Here is a 19565-nt window from a genome sequence, read left to right as displayed (position 1 = left end):
GCCCTGCAAGTCAGTCCCTGCGGCCTGAGCCGGCGTGTTATCTCCCGGGCAGCGTAGTCATAGTCAAAGCATTAGTCACCGGTCCCTTTAGTCATGTTTTGGGGCCAACGAGGAAGGGAAATAAAAAGCTCCAAACGGCCATTTTTTTTACTGGGAGGGGCAACATCGAATATTAGATATGGCGATAATTACGCGGTTCATTTGTCACATTCGTGGCGGATGTCATGTCTTACATGAGTTCGAGCACAGGCCCGGCGGTGGGGACTGGGAGGACGGGTTAAAAGTTTTTTTTAAAAAAAAAACGGCCTTTTCCTTGTTTTGGTAAAAAGGCCATTTTTTTTCAAAACACAAACGGCGGTTTTCCTCCCGGCGAGTGAGCCGGGCGGTGACGTCACGTGGTCAGCTGACAAGGCGGCGGCTGTCAATCGCCTTGTGAGGTGGGTGGTGACGCGGGCCGGGCCCCGCCCGACCTTCAGGCTCGCGAGCCGCGGCGGTTGGCGGGGCGTCGGGTCGGAAACGAGGCTGCTCGGGGGCGGGGCCGACTTCAAAGCCGTGTGGGGCGGACGGCGGGGAGGGGCCTCGATGGGCAGCCGCGCCTCCTCAACGCCGCCCCTCATAGACTAGGCGCGCGGGCACCCGGACATGTCGGCCTGTCACGGCTCGGAGAGGGTAAGATTTCTCGTTCGCCCTGTCCCGGTGTGGGGTGAGGGAGTGCGGGACTCGCAGGCCAGCGCCAGCGGGCAGGGTGGGGGTTCAAAAGACCGTGAGGGTGGAATATGTCGCTTGTACTCGCTGCACGGGCGGGGCGGAGGGGGGTTCAGGCAGTGCTGTCTGTCCTTCCTGTTACAGGCCCTTTCCCCCCCCCCTCCCCCCTCCCAAAAAATACGAGAAGCGCCAACAGTGAAGACGGGATCAACCGGTGGGACGTGGTGGTGGGAGCCCCTGCGAGCCTCCGCAGTAAATCAGTGACGAGTTGGCGGCAGTGCGAGTTATAATAATAATACTAATCCTTGCATTTGATATAGTGCTTTTCACGTCGGGAGGACGTCCCAAAGCGCTTCACAGAACACACTGTAAAGTGAATTGACTGTATATATATTTGTGGGCGAACGCGGCAGCCAATTGCGCACAGCAATGTCCCACAAACAGTCGTAGATTGAAAATGACCAATTTATTATTATTTTGGTTTTGGAGGGATTATTATTAGGCTCTGTGTGGAGTAAGGAAACTTGCCCAAGGTTTTGCCCTGCGGGGAACCCAGGTCTCTCGCTTGCAAGGCGAGTGCTCAAACCACTGAGCTACAGGACTCCAGTTTCACAGTGCTCGCACCCTCCTGCTACCTGTTGAGGATGTGACCACGATGCCAGCTCGCTCTCCACACAACACAGACTAGTCAGCTTTCAACTATATCTTAGATGTCTGACTTTGGCAGATGTGTACCGTCAGCAGTTCAGCCCTTTGGAGGACACTTTTTTTACTTTCTCCCACGCAAATTGCTTTTTGATGTTATTAACTCGCTGGTTGAGTGATCAGCTCTTCAATAACATTTTACAAAAGTCTGCCAAAGGTTCCCGAGCCATCATCGGGCTGCTGAAAATTTATTGCCAGGCGAGCAGTGCCAATGCAGATTTGGAGCTTGGCTCAGTTAGTAGCACTCTCTGGGCCACAATATGATTTTCAACTCATCCAAGACAACAACAAAATGACATTTGTCTCGCACCTTTCATGTCAGGAAGATGTCCCAAGGCGCTGGACGATCAGTGTTTCAGACCCGAGCTGGGGATTGGGGTGGGGGGGAAGCGGGGTGATTGAAAGCACGGACGGTGACTGAAGGCACGGTCGAAGAAGAGGGTCTTGAGATGGATCTTGAAGGAGGCAAGGGACTGCGGAATGGAGTTCTAGAGGCAGGGGGCAGAGTGCGTGAAGGCCCACCCACCAATGGTGGGTGGGTGAGGTAGGGGACTTGAAGCAGGCTGGAGACCGCCGAGCGGAGGGAGCGGGCAGGTTGGTGTAGAGTTAGGAGGTTGCAGAGGTAAGAGGGGAGCAAGGCCATGGAGGGCTTACCTAGAAAGTGTATTGCTGGAGAGCACTGCATTATTGAAGGTGCTGTCCTTTGTGTAAGATTTTAAATCCAGTTCCCGTCTGATCAGATAGATGTTACAGATCCATACCATCACAACACCTTACAGTATATCCTGTGAAGCACTTTGAGACTGATGAGGCTTTATATCAAATTAAAATATTATTATCCAATGACTATCAGAGAAGAGAGTTTCTCCTAATGTTGCCCTGGCCAACAGTCTTCCAAGTAAATTTTCCATGTAGCTGTTTTTGGAATGTTGCTCTTGCAACGTGGCTGAAAATAAAGTCACCACACTTGTTAGCAACCAGTTACTGGAGCCGGCCTGCAAGCCCAAGCAGTACAGGTGGTCCTAGGTGGACGAGCAATGGGAAAGCTTGCCAGACAGGATCTCAATGGCAAGCTGTGCAACTTTAGATGGTTAGACATCAGCTGTACCCCAGCGCACACTCTGGGGACCCAAACCCTTGGCACTTGCCAAACTTGCTTTAATACTCTCCGGAATTAGGTAAGAAGGGATGCATCCTGAGAGAGAGTGCACACTCCATTACAACAAATATCTTTGTAATTTTCATGTATAGGTGGGATGCATGGAACTTTCTTTGGTTTGGACACTCTTAAGCATGGTGATGGGTTTCTGCATGTGTCAGACAACTGGCTGACCCCCAAAATATTTATGATGTACAATTTTGTACAAACTATTATTGCAAGATTTCTTGTGTTTATTATTGGGTAGTACCTTCTAAAATATACAGGTAGATATATAATTGTCAAAATTGCTCTGGGAAGTTATACCACATACCTTTACAAATAACAGATTTATAAGATTTACAATTGTTTTTTTGAAGAAAAAATAATTCAAAATTGTTGACTGCAAAGAAGTTGGGATGTACAGATGAGTTTTGCATGCTTAAGAATATAAGGATTTTGGAAGTGGCCTAACACTTGTACTTGGATATAATTCCAAAAATAATATATGTGCTTTTAAGATGTCATGGCGATAGAGGTAGTGCAGAGGAGATTTACTGAGGATGAGTAATAATCCTATAATAATCCTTGCATTTGATATAGCGCTTTTCACGTCGGGAGGACGTCCCAAAGCGCTTCACAGAACACACTGTAAAGTGAATTGACTGTATATTTGTGGGCGAACGCGGCAGCCAATGGCGCACAGCAATGTCCCACAAACAGTCGTAGATTGAAAATGACCAATTTATTATTGTTTTGGGTTTTGGAGGGATTATTATTAGGTGTGTGGAGTAAGGAAACTTGCCCAAGGTTCCGCCCTCTGCCTGGAATTGAACTCAGGTCTCTCGCTTGCAAAGCGAATGCTCTAACCACTGAGCTACAGGACTCCACCTGTAGCAGAGTAGTTTGGCCTATGAGCAGAGACTGGAGTAACTGGGACTTTTCGTGATCTGATAGAGGTCTTTAAAATTATGAAGAGTTTGATAGTCAATAGGGAGAAATTATTTCCAGAGGTTGGTGAGTCAGTGACTAGAGGGCATCAATGTAAACGAACAATTAGGAAGATTAGGAGAATTTTTTTCCCGCAGAGCAGTGAGTGAATGGAATACTCTGCTGGGAGCAGTGATTGAGGCAGAATCCATATTAACTTTCAAAAGGTGACTCGGTAAACACCTAAAAAGGAATATACTACATGTGTTTGAGGAAAAGGCATGTAAATGGGACTCAGAGCCATCACAGACACAATGGCCTGAAAAGCTGCCTTCTGTGCTGTAAATTTCTATGGTCCTAAACATGTTCTTTCTGTATTTACAGTTGCAAGATTACCTAGATGAAAGCTGTCAAGGACAATCATCACACAACACCTCGTTCATTCCATCATTTACACCATATCCGATGGATAAACCCTTTATCAATGCTGACTTGAGACGATGTCCTGATGATCCTATTTTTGCATATCCAGAAACTAATAGCAGAGGTGTGTGGCTGATTTGCAAATTTAATAATATTAACTATATTTCGGTTAACCAGAATTCCATCTGACTATTGTAAATTCTTACTTGGTGTTCATTCTGATAGCAAAGTTCTTAATTCTGTGTGTCTGCTTTCAACTTTAATTTTGTGTTCTTAAAAACATGAGTCCCAAGGAACATCTAGTTTGCCTCCCACCATCCTGGAAGTCGAATGAACATGTCATGTCCCAAACCATACACTGTATCCCAAGATATTATTTTCTAGCCCTTGAATTATTGACTATTTCTATCTAATAACCATCCTTCAGCAGATGAATATTTTATGATATGTGGAAGAACATTCATTCTCACAAATTATTAATGAGCATTCTTGTTTAGTTGAAGGGTGGAACTTTTGGTTGTTCAAACTGGCAGTGTTGTTCTTACTCATGGAGGTTGATTGCTATGAATACAGCAATACACCATTACAGGATTTGTGACCATACCTGTAGCTCAGTTTTTTTTCTTATTCACAGGTTAGTTCAACCTTACAAAAAAGTCTGCATTTACTCACTGTTGATAATGAGTTATTTTCATCCTGTTACCAAATTTTTTCAATATCTTAGGATTACATCAGAGCTGTTAGCAATCTATTTTCCTTGGTACAACTTATGTATTTTTCAGCTCTCATATTGACTCTTAAATGGTAATATTTATAGTAATGAAGTTGAGGAATTTAATGAGTTGGTGTATTGCTATCATTAAACCTCCCGAAATACAGCTTTAAATTTTCAACACTTTTAATTTTGCTTTCCTGGCTGTTCTTTTTAGCTTCACTTTTTTTCTATTTCACTTTTTGTAACTCAAATAGAACTCTACCTCTAAACAGAATTTCATTTTGGACATGTGACAGCTTTCAAATAAAATTTTCATTGATTACAAATCCCTAATTTTCTTCTCTATTCTCCAAAAGTTTTTTTTTAAACTCCCCTCTGGAGTACAGTTCGATGGCTGCTGGGAGCCAGTACTGTATGAGGAGGGGATACAGCTAGCCCTGAAGGTTTTGGTAGATGTCAGCCTGGTTCAGTTGGTAGCACTCTCACTGCTAAGTCAGAAGGTCGTGGGTTCAGGCCCCAGATCAGAACTTGGAACTCCCAAGTTTTCTCTGACACTGCAGTACAATGTTGGGTATGTGCTGCACTGGTGGAGGTGACGTCCTTTGGATGAGACGTTAAACTGAGGTTCTGTCTGCCTATTCTAATGGGTTTTAAGGCTATTTAAAAACAGACAGGAGTTTATCCTAGTGTTGCGGTCACTATTCTCCCAAATAAAATTAGTCCTTCACTTTCATGGCTGTTAGTGAGACATTTCATTATTATCTTGAGTTCAGCAAAATGTATATTCTTTGATCTCTTTATATAATAATAATAATAATCCTTGCATTTGATATAGCGCTTTTCACGTCGGGAGGACGTCCCAAAGCACTTCACAGAACACACTGTAAAGTGAATTGACTGTATATTTGTGGGCGAACGCGGCAGCCAATTGCGCACAGCAATGTCCCACAAACAGTCGTAGATTGAAAATGACCAATTTATTATTGTTTTTGGTTTTGGAGGGATTATTATTTATGTTGAGAAGTTTAATTGGTTTTGGTTCATTGAATTTGCTGCAGTTTAATCTTACTGAGTCGTAGGTTGAGATTGTTTCTAATGTAGCATCAGCCACAGCTACTTTTTTTTTATTCCATTCCCTATTTTCGTTGTTTCAGCGGTACTTTCAGCTTTAAAAAATCTTCAGGAGAAGATCCGAAAATTGGAGCTGGAGCGAATACAGGCCGAGGAAAACATGAAACGTCTCTCTGAAGAAACAGCAGAGTACAAAAAAGTGCTAGATAAGGAGAAACGGAGGGAGGGTAACATGCGGACAGTATCGCAGCACAATCAAGGTTTGTGTTTATGACCTTTGTCTGCTTTACAGTGAGCCAGGTTCATTTTCCTATTTTCATGGAGTATCTAGACATTTGTAAAATACTTCATGTTGTCCATTCCTTGCATGATGAATTCCTACACAATTGTATGGTTGGACACTGAGCAGCAGAGAGATATTGATACTCACATGGTGGGAGAAAATAAAATTAACCTGTGGGCATTTGCTAAAGGGTATGCTGGGGGGTGAATATTGGGTTAAGAAAACAAATGAGTAATGTTGAATGGCTGAATGGAAAACTCAGTTTTAAGAATTCTAAACAAATCATTTTGCTTTACAGAAAATGAACATTGGAACCTAGGTAATAATAATCCTTGCATTTGATGTAGAGCCTTATCACGTTCTTGAGACATCTCAAGCACTTCACAGAATATACTATAAAGTGAATCGACTGTATATTTTGTAGGTGAAACGCAGCAGCCAATTGCGCACAGCAGTGTCCCCAAACAGTCGTGGATTGAGTGACCAAATTATTATTTTGGAGACATTATTACCCCAGAAAAGTGATCCGCCAATTGACTAACAAGCGGGTTCCTACTTACCGCTAGGTAAACGTGTGCGTGTGTGGCAAGGAAACTTGCCTAAGGTACTTACTAAATAGCATGCTTCAGCATCTGACCTTGAATATGACATAGTAATGGGATTAGCAATCAGTCATTTTGCCCACTAAGCCTGTTTTGACAATTTATTACAACATGGCACATATTTCCAAGCTGCAGACTATCCAGAACGCTGCAACCCTTGTCCTCTCCTGCATCAGCTCTGTGAGCTTATCACACCTATCCTTGCTCTGCTTTATTAGCTCCCCATTCCCCAATGAAATGTTCAAGATCATTGAACTCGCTCCACTCTACCTCTGCGACCTCTCTTTGCTCAGCGAGCACTGGCCTGTTTCATGTCCCATGCCCTATCCACCCAATCATTGGCGAGCGGTTTATCAACCATTCTGTCCTACTCTGGAATTCCATCCCAGAGTCCCTCCGGCTCCCTCCTCTCTTTCAAGGCATGTCTCAAAATGTACCACACTTTTGTTCATTTTTCCCCACGCAACCTCACCTTGGTTCTCATCCCAGTTCAGGGCCCATCCAGCACTCTGAAATGCTTTGTGAAAGCTGTTATATAACTATATTGTATTGTATTTTTGGCATTTGCTGGAGTAGGTGCTTGCATTCCAGGGAGGCCTGCTGGGCCTTCGGCAGACACAGAAAGCTGGTCAGTCAGTGCAAGAGCAGGAAGTATACTGCACTTTAGTATACTGCTGGTCGAGGGTATGCCAAGTTGTATCTAAACCCATAAAATACTGGTGTGGTATAGTGGGATTATGCTGTATTTTCCTTTTGAAAAGTGCTCTGAAACATTAACCCGCTTGAAGGGTGCTATATAAGTATAGTTGCTGTTGGAAACAGCATCCCAACTTGCAAGGCCATCTTATTATTTGGCAACTTTTCAGTTGAGTGAAAATAGAATCCACTGATGTTTTTACTAGCATTTGTCTCTTCTTGATTTCTTTATTTTATGCTTTAGAATTGGTGATTAGAACAATTTAAAGTAGAATTTTGCATAGATCATGTCTTGTGTCCCTATCATGTTATTCAAAGGAGATTTTGCACAGGTGACATTAAGTGTGTGCTATGCAATTATGTTGCACCTGTGTACTGCTTATTATTAAATATTTGTTTCAATATTGTATCACCAGAACTATCAGCACAGTTAGCATCAGCAGAGTCTCGCTGTAACCTGTTGGAAAAACAGCTGGAATACATGAGGCATATGGTGCAGAATGCTGAAATGAATAAGACCACAGTTCTGCAGAGACAGGTAAAATTGCCAAGATATTGCCTAAAGAAAATAGGTCAAAATTTCAGGCACTGCCCGCAAATTATTGAATTCTGTTATTTGATCTATAGGTTTGTTGAACATTGGGATCATCCTTGTTCCTGTCCTCTGCATTGCCTCTAAAGGTCTATGCAGTCCCCTTCTGTCCTGGCAACCATAACTGTATGTGCAGCCTGACCAGAGCACTATATAACTTGATTTTGTTGTGTGGGAATCTGAGCTTAACTGACAATATAGTCCATCGTCCTATTTACCTTGTTTATTGATGCCTCACACTGCTTTGACACGGTGAGCAATGAATCATTAGACATCCATGACAAGTTCTATTGTATACATGCATTTCCTATTCTTATTTTTCTGTATTTATTTCATGCATTCATCTGTATTAAACTTAATTTTAAGTTATCAGCCATGTGCATATCCTACCAAGCTCTCCTTGTAAGTATTATTTGCTTGTCGCCTCTACTGATTCCACAGTTTCTTCCTGTCCCCCAACTTGGTGGCATTTGTAAATTAAATTTATGACTTATTTTCTTACCATTTTTAGAAAGGCTTGCAAATATTTTGTTTTGTAAATAACTTGAATTTTCAGGTGTCATTGTACCGTTTGATTTGTAAAAATGGGAAAATGTATTGTTTATAGATGCTCTACGTTTTAAAAGTTTAGCTGTTTTCTATTTCTGATAATCTAGGCATCTTTAGAAAATAGGGGCTGTGTGAGTGGCCTGGATCTACAAGCAAGACTTGAAAAACTTGACTTGCTTGAACGGGAGTACTTTAAACTCACAACAACACAGACTGCAGCAGAGGTATGTAGTTTCTGTGATCAAAATTATTCTCAGGTTACTCAACAATCCTGTTTCTATTGTTCTATTAATGGAATGCAGAATAAGATATATTTGTATCATTCTTGGTTCTGCCAATTTATATAGTGCCTTTCATACTGGGAGGATGTCCCAAGGTGCTTACATTTGATACTGTATTATTGTTTTAAAGCTAGTTTATAATTGTTTTTCGATGTAGAGGAAAATTTGTGTATTGGAGCAGAAGTTACGAGAAGAAGAGCACCAACGGAAACTGGTGCAAGATAAAGCTGCACAGGTTAGTACGGGGGCAGTCACATTGATCTAGTATGCGAGGTCAAGGATTTTGAACTCTTATCCTCCTGGAAATGGGAGTCAGTAGTGCCGAAGCGCGGGTGCTAGGGCCACGCAGCCTGGTGCGGGAGAGGACACAAGCTGCAGAGTTCTGGGTGATCTGCAGCTTATGGAAGGAAGAGTTGGTAAGGCTGACGAGCAGGAAGTTGGCGTAGTCGAGGCTAGATGTGATAAATCCATAGATGACGATATGGGCAGCCTGAGGGACGAGGCAGAGGCGGAGACGGGCGATGTCAAAACAAAATGAAGCATGCTTTAAGGTTCATCATGTAAAGAATATATTTCTGATGGTTGGCAGTATACCACATGATGCATATCAGTCCAATGAGCCTATCCCCTCACCTTTATGAAGTGCTTTTTTTTCTGCAAGTAATAGAAATATTTTTATGCAGTTGCAGACTGGCCTAGAAACCAATAGAATTTTGCTACAAGCAGTGTCACCTACACCACCAAAAATTCAAAAACCAAAGAAAAAGAAAAAGCAGCCAATCAAGGTATGTCTAATTGCTGGTGTTTTGAAATATAAGCAAGTTCTACAATCTTACTATTCTTTTCGTAATTACCTCTAAGAATGGTTAATTGTCATTTGTTGATTTGTCAATAGTTGGATGGAAGTTGTTGGCATCTGATTAACCATGTAAGTTTGGGAAAATGTTTTTGAGGGAGGAATGGGAAAGATCCAGGTACATTCGTAATAATAATCCTTGCATTTGATATAATGCCCTATCACGTCTGAGACATCTCAAAACTCTTCACAGAATATACCGTAAAGTGAATTGACTGTATTTTGTGAGTGAAATTGTATCTGAATTATCTCTATTTTGAAATTGTGCCCTTGGATTGGAAAATTGGAAATGTCACTATTATTTAAGAAGAGAGGGAAGGAGAAACTACGGAACTGCAGGAAGTTATCATCTTAACTTCAGTTGTGAGGAAGTTAGTGGAATCTCTCTTGAGGGACAGAGTTACTGAGCACTTGGGCAAGTATGAGTTAATCTTAGAGAGTCAGCATGGATTTGTGAAGGGTAGGTCATGTCTGACAAATCTAATTGAATTTTTTGAGGAGGCCACTAATATGGTGGATAAGAGAGTTTCTGTGAATGTCATCCAGAAAACATCTGATAAGGTTATGCACAAGAGGTTATCAGCAAAAAATAAAGGGCATGGAGTCGGAGGTAACCTTGTGACTTGGCTTGGTAATTGGTTGAGAGGCAGGAAACAGAGTAGGGATAAAAGGAACATTCTCTGATTGGTTGGACATGATAAGTGGTGTTCCCCAGAGGCCTCAGCTTTTCACCTTTTATTTATATATAATATATATATATATATATACACACACACACACACACAGATATTCCTTGTGCTGACTGGCGCAGTTAGGAACACTCTTGCTTTCTGAGTTATTAGAACTCGAACACCACGTTGTAAATGTTATAAGGAATGGATTGAAAAAGAAACTTCAAATTTTAGCCCATAGCCCTTGCTGGGTTAGAGCCAAGGATGATCTGCAACTCCACATCATTTCCAGTTGCAAATCAAACCCATTGCTCTGCAAAACAGAACATATATATGGATACATTGGATTTCACATCTCCATTCACCAAGCAAAAAGTGTTCAGGATCAAAATTCAAAGCAAGTACAATAGAATAGTCTAGAGATAATTGTTAGTCTAGCAGTTATTATTTGAGTCATAATGCTACCCTATTCAGTTTCTGCCTGTCTGAGATATATGAGCAGTGTTGGGGTAATGTGTTGAAAATGCCTCTAATATTTTTTTTCTTTGTGGTGGTTCTTTTAGAATGCTTGTACAAACCAATTCCATGCTCAGCCCCATTACCGGCTCAGCTTAGGTGATGTGCCATTTGTAGCAGGGAAGGTAAGTTCTTTTAATGCTCTCGTATTCTACATTTTCAAAGTGAAAGCGGAGGTATTGTTGAGTTTGAAACATCAGTGTAACTTTAGATTCTAATTAACATAGGCTAGACTAATCTAAGTACAATATCTTGAGATGACGGTGGTGAATAATATCCAAATTTAATCTTGATAGCATCTTGGTCATTATGGTCTGAATTGTATTTCAGTGTGATCATAGTTTACACTGTAGCTTACTGTCAAATTGACGTTTATGAATCAAGGTTTTTCATATAGTATGAGGTTGATCGAAGGTACGGGTGAACCTTATTAGAATGGTCTTTTTCATATTCAGAAACCCAAATATCAGAGCACGGAGCCAAAATTACCATCAGAACATTATTTCCTGTCCGTTGCACATGTGCCAGCCTCCCATGCTACAAAAGGCTGACTTCTGGGTTGGCATGTTACTACCAATGTCACTCACTGAGAAGTCACTGTATACCCACAATTAAATACTCCTGTTGAGGGAATTCCCATAGATGCATGCACGGTAGTGACCTGACTACCCCGAAGTTGGCCATTGTTTTTAGTGTGGGAAACCAGCCCATCTGCTCGCCAAAATCGTAGGGCACCCTTCTTATATAAGCAAACCTGCCTTCTAAGGAGGTGCCATATAACTAGATTCTATTGTAATAAATTCTGACATGTCATCAGGGTATCCAAAACTAGAAGCATTTATTTTTCTTTACCATCTTCAGACAACAGCCTATTGTTTTTCTTGAATACAAAGATGAATGCATTCAAAGAAAATAAATATTTCATCCGTTTACACACAAGTAATGTTTAAATTTGGACAAATTGTGAAAAGGGATGGTTTTGCAGTTCATTACTTCACACTATGATGGTAGCATGCTTGAAGTATTATTTAGAGCAGAAGAATCGTATGATGGTTAGTTTTGCAGTAAAGTTAAATATTTTTCAATGTTAGACTCCTTAGAGGAGAACCCTCAAGTGTGCCTGTCTGTAGGTACCACAGCTGCCTGCCCAGTTAAATGTAATACATGAGTTAATTTTAAATATATTTTGCTTGTACCTTTCTGGTTCCTGTTTTTTTGATAATTGCTTTTATTCTGCAGTCAGCTAGTCCAAGCCATTCAGTTCGTGCTAATGTCCAGCATGTCTTGCACCTACTGAAGCAACACAACAGGATCTTGTGCAATGAGCAAGTGGTCAATGAACAGCCTATGGTCAGGTTCATAGAATGCAGCAAGTCCAATAAGATGTCTCAAGCTTCATCCACTGTATCTTCAACTCTCCATGAGGAGTTGTGTGAACTGCTGTTGACATTACAAGATGAATTTGGACAAATGAGCTTGTAAGTATTTATGCTCGTTGTCATTTTACGCGCATAATAAATGATGTTGTGCCTTTAGTGAAATGTGCATTATCTAGTCTACAAATGTATTTGATGTAAGTGCAGTAAAAATGTGGTCTCTAAGTGAATTTTGAAGTTGGGGTGGGAGGGGCAAAGGCAGAGGGATTCCAGGATGGAGTGCCAGAGTGTGGGGACAGAAAGGCTGAAAGCTCGCTCACTGATGATGGAAATCATAAAGAAGGTGAGTGTTTGCTGCATGGAGGGAGTGGCTAGGACAGTAGCTTGCAGGAAGTTGCACAAGTACGATTGAACGAGACCTTGGAGACATTTTCAAGTGAGGATAGGATTTTTGAATTTAATCTACTTGGGGATGGGGAGCCATTGAAGCCACGTGAGGATGTGGGAGACGATAAGCTCGTAGAACCTGGGAGATGAAATTGGATGCAAAATTCAATTCAAAATAATTTCTCGGCATACAAAATATAGCTTGAGACATGGCATGTCAAGTGACTGCCAGGATGATGGAAGGTGAACTGGATGGACCTTGGTCTTTTGCCTAGAAAATTGTAGGGCAGAGAGCAGGGTGTTGGAATAATTGAGCCTGGCAGTAAGTAATAATCCATGCATTTGATGTAGCATGTTTCATATTGGGAGGATGTCCTCAAATACTTCACAAAATTTCCTGTAAAGTGAGGGGACCATATTTTATGGGTGAATGCAGCAACCAATTTTGCGCTCAGCAATGTCCTACAACCAATCATAAAGTAAATCACCAATTTTATCTGGGGCGAGGGAGACAGTGGGAGAATCTCCCTGCTCTTTTTGGATTGTGCGTTATTTAAATTGTGTATACTTTCATAGCGAACACCAAGAGTTGGTAAAACAGATTCAAGAAGCTCAGACAGATTGCATACGAGATGACTTGGAGCGAGAGTTAGAAGCATTGGTGAAAAGGATGGAAGCAAAAGGGGATCAGATCGCGAAAGTCCACAAGCATCAAGCTTCGGTAAGAGTAACTTTCCAGAGGGCATTTATTACAGGATTTTGGAATGTAACATTGAGATATGGCTACAATTTGTTTCTCAGTATTTGCTATGTTGCTGATTTAACAAAAGAGCTCTGTTGTTTCCCAAAGGGAGAGAAAGTTAAGAGAAACAAACTATTCTAATCCATTACATTACACAATTTCCAAGTGACCATTTTCAAAACACTATTGCAAAATCCCTGGGAGCAGATGGCACATGGACCAGGAAGACCCAATATACATTCAGGAAGTTGACCATTTTTAGTGATTTGAATAATGATAATATTGACTGTACAGGCTGTAAAGCTGATTTTGCCATTTAGTGTTCAAAATGTATACAGTACAATACAAAATCACATTTGTAAAGCGCCTTTCACGTCAGGAGGACGACCCAACGTGCTGAATAGTCGAGAGAATAGGACCCAAGCGGTGGGTGGGGGTGTGGTTGGGATCAGGGAGAGTAGAAGGGTGGCTGAAGGCATGGTTGAAAAGGAGGGTCTTGGGGCGTGCTTGAAGGAGGCAAGTGTTGAGGTTGATAAAGGAGAGGTCGGAGAGGGCAAAGACATGGAGGGACTTGAAGGTAAGAACAAGAATTTCGAACTCAATCCTCTGAGGGATGTGGAGCCATTGGAGCCTGGTGTGGGAGAAGACAAGAGCTACAGAGTTCTGCATGATCTGCAGCTTATGGAGGGAAGAGTTGGGAAGACCGACAACCTGGCATAGTCGATCCTGGTTGTAATGAAGGCATGTATGAAGTTGTGGAGTCCTGTAGCTCAGTGGTTAGAGCACTTGCTTTGCAAGCGAGAGACCCGAGTTCAATTCCAGGCAGGGCGAAACCTTGGGCAAGTTTCCTTACTCCACACGCCTAATAATAATCCCTCCAAAAACCAAAAACAATAATAGAAATTGGTCATTTTCAATCTACGACTGTTTGTGGGACATTGCTGTGCGCAATTGGCTGCCGCGTTCGCCCACAAATATACAGTCAATTCACTTTACAGTGTGTTCTGTGAAGCGCTTTGGGACGTCCTCCCGACGTGAAAAGCGCTATATCAAATGCAAGGATTATTATTATTATTATTATGAAGGTTGCGGCAGCCTGAGGGTTTCGGCAGCTTGTACTTTTTATACAGGCAGTAAATATGCATAAATTATTGTGATTGTCAGTTTTGTATCCATTTCTTGAACTCTGAAATTGAATTAATTTTAAAAAGTTTGAAAAATTTTAAATATCTTATTACCTGACAAATTATTTTCACCAATCTTCATGAGCAAAATGACAACTGAGTTCAATGAACCATTCAGGTGATGTAAATCATATATTGTACTGTCAATCAATTAGTCTCACATTATTTCAATGTTATGAATTTTAATATTTTTGTATAATTGTTTCCTAGGGTTTTATTGTAAAATGTGAACCATCAAGTAACACAAAACTCTCTAATTTGTTTAAGCTTCGTAAATTGAAGGAAACTAGAAGAAAAAAACAATCTGCCAGTAAAGGATCAAGTAACAAAAGGACTGGAAATGGTAGTGAGAGTGAAGTAAAAGTCACAACAACTGTAACAACTAGAGGAAAGGATGCAGTTGGTATTAAAGTGCGACCAGGAGATAAAAGCAGGGGGAGTCTTCGCTTATTGAAAGACATGCAGATTCTACAAACTACTCTTCAAAAAGATGATGTCAGTTGGGGTTACTGACTCATTTGATCAACTTTTGGAAGTGGTAGCTTTTTCCCCTTCTCCAAACACTTTGTTTACATCAGCTTTTGTATTATATAATTTTACGATTTCATTCTAGCCTTTTTTAAAAAAATTAAAGTATAAGCTTCTGAATGTGAGGGTTAAGTACCTGAATTCACAAATGGGAAACTGTATTTCACTCATCGTGAATGGGGTGGGGAGCAATTGAACACCTGCAATAATGACATGACCATTTCAAAATCAATCTACATTCGTTGTCCCCTTCCAAATTATGAAAGCTAAGCTTCACACACATCCTTCAGGGTGAATGACTTCGAGAACCACCTTAGCTATGTGTACTTATCTGGCTTATGCAAATACTGCTTTTTGTGGTTCAACTTGACTCATTTTGTGAAATAATTTCACTGAAAACTATTTCCAGTATTACACAGAAAATCATTCGGCCATAGCTGAATCTGAAGACTTATTGGTAATGCCCCTTAGATTTGTGTAGACGCTCAGGAAATCTGTTCCTTCTATGTGGTCAAAATTTTGAATCTCAGTAATGTATTGACTTTTAAAGTTGAACTTTGCTTATATCAATGTATCTCTGGTAACTGTGAATTATTATGCATGCATGTTTTAAACAGTCTAATACAGTGGAAACTCACTAAGGTCAACAAACTCAGGAATTTGGACCATATTAGTGGGTTGATGTCACCCATGAGTTTATATTGCTGTATTTTGTGATAATGTTGAAATAAGTGATTGCAATAAAACATTTGTGGGGTGACCTTAAGGTGAGTTTTCACTTTATTTGAAATTTTATGGACCATGTTAAATTTTAGCATAATGAAATCCCTATTTTATATTTTGGAAGTTCTACTGCCCTATATATGGTGGATGTTACCAGTTATTTCAATATTGTAATTTTATGTAAAAACATCGAATCTTTTGAAAAATTTATCAATGTCAGTGCATAGGAGCTTAATCTGATATCCCTCTTGGTTGATTTTAGTGTAACTTGATAGCTCAGCCTTTCGTCTTTATGCAGATTTGAGTCTTCCTTAAGGATACTAGCAGTTTTATATTTATAAGGGCCAAACACTGGAAGAATTGACGGACTGAAACAGATGTATTACAGGTGGGCTTTTGAAGCAACTAGCTATTTATTGGCCACCAAACTTGAATCTAGTAGCCAACCAACTAATTTTTGGGGGTTGAATTTTTCTTAATTCATGGCCAAACCATGGGTATTGCAGTTGGTAGCTACTGGAACGAGGGATTGATTGATGCGGGTGTTTAGTTGGTCACTTCTTGATGCCCCAAAAGTGCCTGTGGACCAATACATTACACTGGTGTTCTAGGTGTTCTGAAATATGCTTTTAGGGTTTTGGAAATGTAATTTGTGTTCATATTATTTATCGCATTAGAATAAACANTTTTTTTAAAGGCTGAACTATTTGTAATGCTGAAGCACAGTTAATAATTCAAACATGCAATCAATATACTCTGGCAGTTCCAATTTGGATTACCATTGAAGGCCAATGCAAACTTTGTGTGTATTCGAGCATTTTTTCATAAATACCCCAAACTTGTTTATGTTGTGATTTAATCTACCATTTTTTTTTAAAAGAAATAATACATGCTTTATGGTCAGGGTTGAATTTTAATTAATCTCAGGTCGGTGTCACTATGGTGTGAAAAAGCAGCTATTTACAATGGCATGCAATACATTTCAATTCAGTCACTGATAGGGAATTTTGCTGCTATCTATCTGATAGTACATTACTTGTGTTCTGGATTGGGGTTCAAGCAAAATTTTGTGACATTGAAAACTGGCAACTAGCTGATAAATTTCCACTTTTAAAATATTTGTTGCACTTTTCAAAGCACTGAATAGTGATCAAGTTAAACACAGCTCATTCACAAAAATCTTGGCTTGCAGAGTCATTAAAGGACATTTTTCTTTTAAGGGAGAGTGAACTTCCAGATCTAGCACTAATATTCCTTGGGTTGATTGCAGAATGCTTTTCAAGGCCAGTTTTTATCAGAGCATTTGCCCTGCAGTATCCATCTGCAAGAAACCACAACTATTTCATAGCTTTTAATTTATACAGCAACATGCATCAAAACATTACACCCTGCCATCTCCAATGTAGTGAGAGAGTTTTGATCAACCTCAGAAATAGGAGTGAGCATGACCTCCGTCTATAGCATCAGCTAATGGGACAAATAGGAAACCCAAGTGTGCAACTATGGCCTTGTTTTGGGTGCCAAAGGGAGAAGGAGTTGAGAGCTTGAGTTTGTCCCAGTAATTCTCCCACACTGGGTTGTGCTGAGAACTTCAATTCAAATGTGTTTGGCTCTGACAATAGTAATAAGACATTGTAAATTTTACACCATATACAAGTCTTTATTGATAGAATACTCTAGCAGCACATGAGAAAAAGTTAAAAAATATACAATGCACTCCTGCCCATGTAACAGATAGATTTCTAACCCATTCCTTACTGAAGGTGGTACACAGTATTATTTAACATGCAATATTTGGTTGTAAGAAGGTACCAGAGTGATATAATTACTGCTCTTGTCAGTGAAATTTCAATGACCATATACACTTGAGGGAGCTAGCAATGAATAATAAATCAGAACAGTTCCTTTGTTTTGGGAAAACCGAGATTTGAACAAGAGAGGAACTATTAACTGACCTGAGCATACCAGTCTTATTCTAAGCAATTAAGTGTTGCACAAGGGTTTGTGTTTCCATTTGTTAACTTTGAATACAGATAGTTCACAATGCAATGCTTTCTCATAGTTTAGCCAGTTTGGATTCTGCTGCAGTGCAATTCAAGTCTGAGGTACTTTATTATCTTATCCATTATCATCTTAATGGATTAAAAATACAACAACACATCAGGATTCACCTGTGCTAAGGACAAGGCACGTTTTAGATTATATCCCATGACTTCTAGAGAATACTATTTAGATTTAATTTTGTCTCTGGATTTGAGGTCTTTACTCCAGTTTAGCAAATCTCAGTAAAGGCTACTTTAAAAATAAAGGTGATAAAAGCTAATTGTGATTAGCCTGCATTATGACTTCAGTTTATAGACATTAAATTGTAAATCAGAACTTAGTAGTGGTCACAGGTATTGAACAATATAATGAACTGTTTATGTAATAAATACAGTAAGATAAAGCTTTGATACACTGGAAGTGACTCAAACAATTTATCCAAGGATTTGTATTTCTAGGCACCAATGATACCAAATACTTTGCAAAATTAGGAACTGGATTTTAAATCACTTCTGGTTGCCCATATTTAGCACGGCTTATAATTACGCTCACACTCTAATCTGCCCAGGACTCATGCACTTCGTTTTAGTAGTGATTTTCTTTTCCACCAACAAAACCAAACCTGAACTATAGTGCTGATAAGAACATGGAAACCAAAATAGTGGATGGCTATTTACAAACATGGCTTGCAACATTGTGCTTAAAGATGGGATGCTGGATAGCACGTTGGGAGTATCTGTTTGTATTAAATTTTAGCCCTGCTTAACTTTTTTTAAAAAAAGAATTTAAAAATCCTAACTGTTGACTGCTCATTCATAAATTTAATAAGATCATAGTCTACATTCAGAATTGAACATCTACAGAACATAATTACACAACTTATTTACAGGACTGAAATTTACCTATTACAGATAACAAGCTATTTCAATATACTAAAAAAAACTTCAGGAAAAAACTAAATAAAATGTACTTTTATACTTTACATAATGATAACATTAAAGAAAAATACTGATAAATTATAAATGTATGCATTTCAGTATCAGTGCTTGTTCTGATATTGCATAATCTAGGTACAAGTACAGTGGAACTTCAGTGTGGACTTTAAAACCACTTATCAGTGTATTGATTTTAGGTAGACCAGTCAAAATTAATTTTTGGTTTTCTAACTTTTCCAAAAAGCTCTTCTGTGAACTTTTTAAATAAATGTTACTTTGCACCTTGCTCACTCAAAACATCTCATTTCAATGTTTTCCTGTTACCTTCCAACAAATTATGATTGAACACAGCCTCATCTGCACTGGAAATTACAAATAGCACCTTGAATATTTCAGTTTGTCGTGGCTTAAAAAACAGGCTTATTTATTTAAGTTTATCTAGTGTAAGTTTTAAATAGGGTACAAACTTCTTCATCCATGTGTTATGTTTTATTTAACTGGCTGCTTGCTGGTAACAGTAAAATGAGATTAGGTTTCTAGCAATTTTACGTTATTAGGTGAAAAGATAAACTGATTCAAAGTTTGGGTTTAAGATGCCCAGGATTCACAAAACAATTAAAAATAACCATATAAGTTTCATCATTAATTTTGACTGGCTTTGCACTTCAGAGATGCCTGTTAAAGAAGATTCAAAGCACTGTTGGTTTAGTGTTGATGAATAATATAATATTGGCAACATTTTCATCACAGTTTGCTGAATACAGGCTTTTTTTTAAGTAAGTGCAAAGTTCCAGCACTTATTTTTAAAAAATCAAGTTCATCTTATATCCCCAAATTATTACTACTAATAATAATCCTTGCATTTTATATAGCACTTTATCACATCTTCAAGATGTCTCAAGCGCTTCGCAGAA

The 19565-nt window shown here is 39.7% G+C and overlaps 1 protein-coding gene across 2 annotated transcripts; it reads left to right on the top strand.

Annotated features, from left to right (window-relative positions):
- The first annotated feature begins 571 nt into the window (after positions 1-571).
- LOC103184099 (centrosomal protein of 57 kDa) lies at positions 572-16527 on the top strand. 2 transcript variants are annotated; one of them, XM_007901950.2, is made up of 12 exons: positions 572-669; positions 3863-4025; positions 5771-5947; positions 6269-6289; positions 7685-7806; positions 8517-8633; positions 8848-8925; positions 9374-9475; positions 10781-10858; positions 11973-12211; positions 13073-13217; positions 14690-16527. In XM_007901950.2, the coding sequence occupies exons 1-12, from the start codon at positions 643-645 to the stop codon at positions 14933-14935; spliced, it is 1515 nt and encodes a 504-aa protein (XP_007900141.1). In that variant the 5' UTR covers positions 572-642; the 3' UTR covers positions 14936-16527. The 2 variants fall into 2 exon arrangements, with proteins under 2 accessions (XP_007900141.1, XP_007900144.1); XM_007901953.2 differs by lacking the exon at positions 6269-6289 and having other exon boundaries at positions 573-669.
- The last annotated feature ends 3038 nt before the right edge of the window (positions 16528-19565 follow it).

The sequence above is a fragment of the Callorhinchus milii genome, unplaced genomic scaffold, assembly GCF_018977255.1.
Source record: "Callorhinchus milii isolate IMCB2004 unplaced genomic scaffold, IMCB_Cmil_1.0 Scaffold4, whole genome shotgun sequence".
NCBI lineage: Eukaryota > Metazoa > Chordata > Chondrichthyes > Chimaeriformes > Callorhinchidae > Callorhinchus > Callorhinchus milii.
Note: the sequence above shows the minus strand (reverse complement) of the source record. Positions and strands in the feature narration are given on the sequence as shown.